At 38.2% G+C, this 9,106-nt stretch overlaps 1 protein-coding gene across 4 annotated transcripts; it reads left to right on the top strand.

The window, feature by feature from the left end:
• The first annotated feature begins 3,274 nt into the window (after nucleotides 1–3,274).
• On the top strand, nucleotides 3,275–8,477 carry LOC109818351 (isocitrate dehydrogenase [NADP]-like). Of its 4 annotated transcripts, XM_083070804.1 has the most exons (7): nucleotides 3,275–3,366; nucleotides 4,298–4,329; nucleotides 4,450–4,553; nucleotides 5,020–5,069; nucleotides 5,150–5,265; nucleotides 5,982–6,014; nucleotides 6,118–8,477. In XM_083070804.1, exons 3-7 carry the CDS (start codon nucleotides 4,500–4,502, stop codon nucleotides 6,147–6,149), a joined length of 285 nt encoding a protein of 94 aa, XP_082926930.1. In that variant the 5' UTR covers nucleotides 3,275–3,366; nucleotides 4,298–4,329; nucleotides 4,450–4,499; the 3' UTR covers nucleotides 6,150–8,477. The 4 variants fall into 4 exon arrangements, with proteins under 4 accessions (XP_082926930.1, XP_082926932.1, XP_082926929.1 ...); XM_083070806.1 differs by lacking the exon at nucleotides 5,982–6,014; XM_083070803.1 differs by lacking the exon at nucleotides 5,020–5,069 and having other exon boundaries at nucleotides 3,281–3,366.
• Nucleotides 8,478–9,106: the final 629 nt, after the last annotated feature.

Below are 9,106 nucleotides of genomic sequence, written 5' to 3' on the forward strand. Positions count from 1 at the left end.
CAAACCCGATCTGGAATAGGCAATGGCTGTAATAACCCAGGGGAAGCCTTAGTCTCATAGTTGCACTTTTGGCATACACCGCATTTTTGAACAAAGCTCCTAACATCCTTACTCATTCCCTTCCAATAGACAGCAGATTTAAGTCTTTGTAGAGTTGCATTTCTGCCTGAATGACCAGCTACTGCAGAAGCATGAAAATAAAGAAGAATATCTTGTCTTAGAGCATCATCTTTACCCACAACTAATCTCCCCTTCCTCCTCAATTCACCATCCTTCCAAGAATAATGTCGATGAGATACAGAGGTATCTTGTAATTCAGAAATCAATTTCTGAACTGCATGATCTGAATTCCAAGAGGCTTTAATCTTGAGCACCCATTCCGAAACCACTTGATGAACATTTAAAGCTTCACAAGCAACAGGTTCAACTCGAGACAACGCGTCAGCAGCTACGTTCTCATGTCCCTGTTTATATTCAATTGAGAAATCAAACTCTATTAATTTCACTAACCACTTTTGCTGAAATGCAGTAGTCCATTTCTGATCCAAAATAAACTTCAAGCTTCTATGATCAGTCCTAATTATAAAATGGTATTCAGCAAATAATGTCTCCATTTTTGGACAGCCAAAACCACTGCTAACAGCTCCTTTTCATAAGTAGAATAAGATTGTTGTTGTTGATTCAAATGTCTACTTATATAAGCTATAGGGTGCTGGTCTTGCATCAAGACAACTCCAATTCCCAAACCCGAAGCATCCACTTCTACTATGAAAAGCTTAGAGAAGTCAGGTAAAGCCAAAACCGGGGCCTCGGTAAGCTTTCTTTTTAATTGTTGAAAAGCCAGTTTTGTAGTATCCGACCAAAGGAAACTGTCCTTTTTAAGCATCTCTGTTAAGGGTTTAGCAATTCCCCCATACCCTTTTAAAAATCTTCTATAATAACCGGTTAATCCTAGGAATCCCCTCAACTATTTCAGATTCTGTGGTAATGGCCACTACTGTACTGCTATCACCTTAGCTGGATCGGTTGATATCCCCTCCTTAGAAATGAAGTGACCAAGGTACTCCACCCGAGAAACGCCAAAATAACACTTACTTCTCTTAGCAAACAATGAATTCTTCCTCGTAGTTACCAAAACCTTTCGTAAATGTATCAAGTGATCTTCCAATGAACAACTGTAGATTAAAATCTCATCAAAGAACACAAGCAGGAACTTCCTCAAAAACTCCTTAAAAATTGAGTTTATAAGCCCTTGGAATGTTGCTGGTGCATTAGTGAGGCCAAAGGGCATCACTAAATATTCAAAATGCCCCGCATGAGTCTTAAAAGCAGTCTTATACACCTCAGTCGGTTCCATTCTCACTTGATTATATCCTGACCGCAGATCAATTTTCGAAAATATGCTAGAACCAGCCAATTCATCCAACAGATCATCCACTAAGGGAATTGGAAACTTGTTCTTAACGGTATGTTTGTTAAGATCCCTGTAATCCACACATAGCCTCCATGACCCATCTTTCTTCCCCACCAAAACCACCGGGCTCGTAAAAGGACTGCTACTGTTCTGAATTATACCAGCTGCCAAGTATTCCTGAACCAATTTGTCAATCTCATCTTTCTGCTGTTTAGCATACCTGTAGGGTCTCTTACTAATTGGCCCAACTCCTAGGACTAGAGGAATCTGATGGTCATGGCCCGGTCTACTAGGAGGTAACTCACTAGGTTCTTGAAATAGGTCAGCAAACTCCTCCAATAATTTGGCAACATCAGGAGGGACTTCAGCAGCAACAGCCTGAGTAGTAAGAGAATTTAGAAGACCACCTTGGCCATCACACACCTGTAAAAATGACAAATGAACACCAGTTGCCATAGCTTTCCCCAATTGTTGTTTCTTAACTGTTTTCAGTCCCGAAGAGGCTCCTCTCAATACATGTCTCTTTCCCTAAACATAAAACTCCATCTGCAACTTATTAAAATTCCATACAATATCACCCAACGACACTAGCCATTCGACCCCTAAGACCAAATCACAGCACCCCAATGGAATGAGCAACATATCAGAAGTGAATTTGGTTTGTTGGATTGTCCACTGAAATCCTCTAACTACTGCAGAAACATTTATCTTAGTTCCATCTGCAACAACCACACTCAAGGAATCAAAAGCATCAATCCTGCAACCCAACCTTTTAGCTACCTCAATGTCCAAAAAATTGTGGGTACTGCCACTGTCAATCAGAACATGGAGAGGCTTCTTTTTGTGGTAACCGGTCACACGCATGGTTTGGAAATTGGCAATTCCCGTGAGGGCATGGACAGAAATTTGGGGATCTGTAGAATTAGGTCCCATGGAGTTTTCCAGCAGCATTTCTTCCTCCTCAATATCTTGTAACTCATCCACTTCCATAACATGCAACTGCAGTTTTTTATGGCTTAATCCATGCTCGGGAGTAAAGGCTTCATCACAGAAATAACATAACCCTTTTGCCCTTCTTTCACTCATATAAGCAGGGGTTAAAGTTTTAGAGGTCTGTTGTTTTGATTTGAATGTATCTTGAATCTTGGAGGTAGTCTTAGAGGGTGTGGGCAATAATGGTGGCTTGGAAGAAGCCTCGAATTTAGATGGTTTAGTCCAAGATTTAACCACAGATCCACTTACAGTTGCTGCCTCCTGCATTTTCGCTAATGTGAAAGCGCGTCCCACCGAATTTGGCTGAAACATCATAACAAGCATTTGAACTTCTTGTTTAAGTACCCCCAAAAAAAAACCCAGCCTGTGCTCCTCATTCAAACCCAAACGAGATACAATAGCATCAAAGGCTTCATGATACTCCACTACCGATCCTTTTTGTCTTAATTGCATCAATTCTGCCATAGGATCATCACATACTTCTCCAAATCTTTCAATCAAAATTCTGGTGTATTCTGACCAAGGAGGTAAGTTTTGCAATCCAATTGATTTCACATAAGAACTATGCCATTGAAGAGCTTTCCCCTCAAAATGTACTACTTCCAATCTTACCTTAAACTCGTCAGGAGTATTATCAATAGAAAAAAATGTATCACATTGAATTAACCATTGTTTAACGTCCTCACCTGAAAAACGAGGGAAGTCGATTCTAGCGAGGCGTGTTCCACAAGAATAGGCTCGACTTGGGTTGGCCCCCGCTGCTGAATGATGTGCGGCCAAATTGTTGTTATGAAGAAGCTCTTGTATTTTCTGCGTCATCGATAGGGTCAATGACTGCGTCAATGACTCTTGAAGATTTTTCTGCATCGACGTTGCCATTTCCATCAATCTTGCATCAATCTTGGAACCAATACGATTTTCCACGCGATCCTCAATTTCCCGTTCAAGAACTCGATTTCGTGTAGCATCCGCCATGGTTGGGCACGCTTGGAGGTTACAGGCTGATACCACTTGTTATGGTAATTCTAGGATGGGAATCGAAGAATTACAGAGACAGATTAGGGAGGCCAAAGAAGAAAAGCATCCGAATCTTATTAGCGAGAATTGGAGGTTCAAGAGTGTTATTACCAAATATTGATGCCCTCCTCAAGAGGGTCCTCTGCTATTTATTCTTATAACTGTCTAACAGCTTCCCAATTGAGGAAGTTCGTTATTCCAACTATTCATTAACTAATTACAATTGAAATACTCTTCTATTGCTTATTTACAAAATATCCCGTAACATTTTGTTAGGGTTATTGATGATTTTATTGGAATTTGGGATCCAAATGGTTTGGGGCTTACGGTTTTGAATCATATTTTGATGAGTATTTGGTTTGAAGCATTCAGATACTTCTGGAATTTTTTCTTTGTTTGTTAAAATTTTTCTTCTGTTCCAAAACTTTTTCAAAATTTTCCGTCATATTTTTCTTTTTGGTTTCCTTCTAGGTACTATTTTTCGTGAACCCATAATATGCCGCAACATGCCGAGAATTGTTTCTAGTAATGCCACAACTCTAGTTTGATCATTAATGGAGTTGAAATACAGCTAATCACCATTTAGAACTTATTTTTTAGTTTACAGGATGGAAAAAACCCATTTGTATTGGTAGGCATGCTTTTGGTGACCAGTATAGGGCCACTAATGCAATAATCAGCAGACTAGGGAAGCTTAAGTTGGTATTTGGTATGTTAATTTCCAAAGCCCTACTTTCAATGGAATTGAAACTTTTTAATTTATTCATTAGAATATCAAGCATGTAGTTTACAAACTTGTGTTTATGTCTAATTTAGTCCTGGAAAATGGTGATGCTCCAACAGAGCTTGATGTTCACAATTTCAAAGGCCCAGGTGTAGCACTTGCTATGTATAATGTTGATGAGGTTTTCTTCATTTCATTTTTTTCCATGTGAAATGTCTGTAGTATGTTTTAATTAAATATTCAAAGAAATTATTTTTGTTGTTTTGATTATATTTTAACAATAGCTTTCATAACGTGTCAGTCTATTCAAGCATTTGCGGAATCTTCAATGTTACTGGCATTTGCAAATAAATGGCCACATTACTTGAGCACCAAAAACACAATTCTAAAGAAATACGATGGCAGGTGATTATTATTATATGGCTGGATTTTTTTTTTCATTTTTGTCTGGTGCTTGTCCCTAGTATCAGCAGTTAGTTAGAGCAGACTCCATTATAGTTCTGATTGTATCAATAGTTGGTTAGTAGTTAGACAGTCAACAACATTAAGAATTGGAGGGAAACAATAGTGGAGAGGTTTTAGAGTTCAAGTAGGGATTGGGTAGGGAGAACAAGGACTCTCAAATTTCATAGGATTTTGAGATATTCAGTTAGGTACTATATCTTCCCTCTAGGTTCTTGCAATCATCCCTGATACAATTTAGGAATAAGAATGATATCCAATAAAATAAAGCTCATCTTTTAATGTTTGTTGATTTTACCTTTGTATGATAAACTTCTCTGTAATTCAGACAGCCTTTTTTTATTTGTTTTGTTGCTATTGGAGATGATTTGTTGTTTTTCATTATTACAAATTTAAGGACATATTTCAGGAGGTGTATGAAGAAAGGTGGAAGAAAAAGTTCGAAGAACACTCAATATGGTTTATTTTGATGTTTGTGAATCAATTTGATTTGACACGTTACATATACAAAGATGGTTGACAATTTTAAGTGACTTCAGGTATGACCATAGGCTAATTGATGACATGGTGGCGTATGCACTCAAGAGTGAAGGTGGATATGTTTGGGCTTGCAAGAATTATGATGATGATGTCCAAAGTGAATTACTTGCTCAAGGTAATATAGACCGGAGAACTTATCTTTTATGTCCAAAATGTGAACATGTTAATTGGTAAGTATGATGATAGTATGTTTGATGTCAACAAGCAGTAATTGGTTGATTAACCAGAGCCTTGCCTCACACTTCTAATTATTCAAAGGTGGTCATAAGTTTCTTCAATACAAAAAAAATAGTGTCCTAGTCCAGTAGTCCTAGTCATTTGGCTTAATTATCATATAAATCAAGATACTTGAAATTGGGATCATAAGTACAGGCTATGCGAGCTCTTTTCATTATTGAGGACCCTAAATGTAGAGATGATAACATCATAATTTGATTTGATCGGATCTTCTAATTATTACCAAATAATATTATCAAATAGATTAACTTTGCTAAGATTATAGATACCAAAATTTTGGTTATCGCTGGTCTACTAAACCTTTATAACTACATAAGAGAAAATGATCTTAAGGAAAATATTTACTGGAAAAATAAGCAATTACCAAAAGTTGTTATAAAATGCCAAGTTTTGCAAACAAACAAAACGTACTATCCCTTGTTTTATATTTAACTAATCCTGAAAATATGTATCCATTCTGGTTTGATTGTTAATTTCATTTTTTTGTTCATGTCTTTATGGAATGTGAAAGAGAGCATTTGCAATTTGGTGAAATGAATACTTTTAACATGCTAGAAGGCATCTTTTAAACAAATTTTATTGAGTTGTGTGCAGGATTTGGCTCGTTGGGTCTCATGACTTGTGCTGGTGCGAATTAGAATATTAATATTTCAGTAATTTTTCATCAACATTGTTATCTCTATTTTGGTTATTGGAACTCGTACTTCATTTTACATCCAAAATTTTGCAGCTATCTTCTTATGGCAAGACATTGGAAGCTGAGGCAGCTCATGGAACTATAACTCGACATTTTTAGTTTCATCAAAAGGGACAAGAAACTAGTACGAACAGTATTGCTTCCATATTTGCGTGGATACGAGGACTACAACATAGGTAGGTTGTTTCTAGATTTAAGCTGGTGCAATTTGATGTTCTTTGAAAGACTTGGATGAGGATTGAACATGTTATCTAGTCAAAACAGAGCAATTTGTCAAGGAAATGGGATTGAAGCTCTCCTTCTTTTGGGAGGTGCCATTTCACTTGCTACTTGGGATTTTAAAAAAATAACGCAATTTCTGGTGGTTTTGAATCAAGCAAAATTTAGATGAATTTTGTGGCGGTTTTAAACCCCCACAAAGTGATTAAATTTTCTGACACCCAAGACTAGCATTTACAAAATATATGCCACAAACCATTTTTGGCGACCATGGATATGACAGTTATTAATGACGCTAGTAATACGATTTATGGCAGTTTTTAACCGCTAGAAACTGTCAAAATAGCCGCCACAAATCACACATTTTTTTGTAGTGTATGCTTCCATCCAACCACCTTTTTAACACGTAGAACTTCCTATACATGCTAGATGGATTTTGGTATTACTTCCAAATTTTCATCAAAACTAATGTTAGATTTGTAAGATAAAACTAAAGCAAAAGATCATACAATTCCACAAAATGCTTACATGGTGCAAGTCACAAACAAAGAAAACCCAACATTTTTTTCACACCAATTTTCTAGTATTGACCAAACAATGAAGGAAATAGCAAACCAAAAAGCTATATTTATCTAAGAGTGAAGGGAGCACCCGAGGAAGAGAAAAAAAGGTGCTTACAGTGGTGCTCTATTGGCACAATGGTTTTATGGTGTGGCAATGCAGGGAAAAAAACTCAAATATAAATCATGTAACAATGTGTGTTTTAATTCTATGTAGCAACTATAATTTTTATATATATACATAGTTATGAGGGTCAACAAATCCTTGACAGTTAAGTTGTTTAGTGATGTTAAAATTGAGGTCAAAGTTGACTAGTGTCGCAACCCGAAAATTTCCGATCTCGCGACTAATGGTTTAGACATCCTTTTGAAAATCTCATCAATTAAGGAATGCCCGGACACCAGACTAATCCTTAATTAATGGTTTTGAAAATAGGTTCATGGAGTCGCCACCAATGTTTTACTCAAAACATTGGAAAAAGAAAAGGTTTTCAAAAGTCCAATAATGGCCTTGATAACCAAAATTGGGTTCAGGGGTCGGTTACGTGTAGGGAAGGTATTAAGCACCCCTACAACGCCCTTAATTGGTACCCTATGATGAAATTAACACGATAAGAATTAATAAATTAAATATTGAATCCCCTTTATTAATGTTTATTTACATGCTTAAAATATAAATTAAGCGATTAACCCTAAAATATCTACATTATGACGTTTATTATAACAAAAAAAAGAGATAAAGATGAGGAATAAAAGGAAAAGAAGAAGATTGACTGAAATACCGCTTGAACAAGCTTTATTGAATCTTCAAATATGGAGAAGGTGTTTTGTGGCTACCTTTCACACTACAGTATGTCTCACAAATCTCAAGAAATACAATAGGAGGGAGAGAGAAGATAGAGATGCGACACAAATCTCAAGAAATACAATAGAAGGGAGAGAGATAGAGAATTTTCGTGCTCAAAGGAGTCTTATTCGAAATTTCTCTGGCCGCCCTGAGAACTGTGCCCGAAGCTTCTATTTATAGGAATCAGAAGGGGCCAGAACGACCTATTTCGGATTCAGAACGGCCCGTTCTGGCTCAATCGTTGTGTGCAAATTTCGTACCTTGGAACGGCCCGTTCTGAAAACGGAACGGCACGTTCCAGAGTAGAAATTAACACAAATTTTCTCTTTCCAGAACGGCGTGTTCCAAATTTTCCTTGTTTGGAACGGCCCGTTCTGGTATTGAAACGGCCCGTTTCACCCAAAATGTTTAGGTGTTTTTAGTTACGTTGGAACGGCCGTTCTAATATTGGAACGGCCTGTTCTGGGGTTCAGAACGACCTGTTCCGATTTTGGAATGGCCCGTTCTAATTTTGGAACAGCACGTTCCGATTTTGGAACAGCCCGATCCGAGCTACTAAAACCACCTTATTTGGCCTTTAGGCCTTCTGATGTCCTATCTTTTGTTTGCTTGCTTCGGAAGCTCCTTCCCTTCAATACGGAGGTCCATTTCTTTGTTTGTGTGCCCCCGGACAAAATTGGGTGTCTACAGCTGCCCCTCTTTACTTGTCCTTTGGAGTAGCTATGTGTTGCTTTTCCAAAGGCAAGCAAAGACGTAGACATTTCGTCCGGGTCTCCTCCTCGTCTCTTTGGTGTTGGCGCTTCTACGTTCCTTCTCTTGGATAGGTGTATTTGCTCGTGTCCTCGGCCTTTAGAGCAGTTGAGTGTTGGTTGCATACTCTATTGGGTAACAAGGCTGACAAACTGTACACCTAATCTTCGATCTTCAAGTAGATGCTCCATTTTTTCTCTTGTGATAGTGCGTTCTTTTATTTGTAGCTTGTTGAAGAGGGAGTATTTTCGTAGCTCAGTTTCCCACACGGCTTTGTCGTATACCGGATTGGGAGATGACTACAGTTTCTCCATACCTTTCCCTCACGGCTTTGTCGTATACCGGATTAGGATGCGAGTACAGTCTCTCCAGACCTTTCCCTCACGGCTTTGTTGTATACTGGATTGAGAGGTGAGTACAGTCTCTCCAGACCTTTCCCTCACGGCTTTGTCGTATACCGGATTGGGATGCGAGTACAGTCTCTCCAGACCTTTCCCTCACGGCTTTGTCGTATACCGGATTGGGATGCGAGTACAGTCTCTCTAGACCTTTCCCTCACAGCTTTGTCGTATACCCGATTGGGATGCGAGTACAGTCTCTCCAGACCTTTCCCTCACGGCTTTGTCATATATCGGATTGGGATGCG

Source organism: Cajanus cajan, chromosome 3, assembly GCF_000230855.2.
Source record: "Cajanus cajan strain Asha chromosome 3, NIPB_CcT2T_4, whole genome shotgun sequence".
Lineage (NCBI taxonomy): Eukaryota > Viridiplantae > Streptophyta > Magnoliopsida > Fabales > Fabaceae > Cajanus > Cajanus cajan.

Excerpts from the sequence above, each read along its gene's own strand:
- LOC109818351 (XM_083070803.1), top strand. Across the intron at positions 4,554-5,149 it reads CTAAAGAAATACGATGGCAG|GTATGACCATAGGCTAATTG; the intron begins GTGATTATTATT and ends AAGTGACTTCAG. Across the intron at positions 6,015-6,117 it reads GGGTCTCATGACTTGTGCTG|CTATCTTCTTATGGCAAGAC; the intron begins GTGCGAATTAGA and ends AAAATTTTGCAG.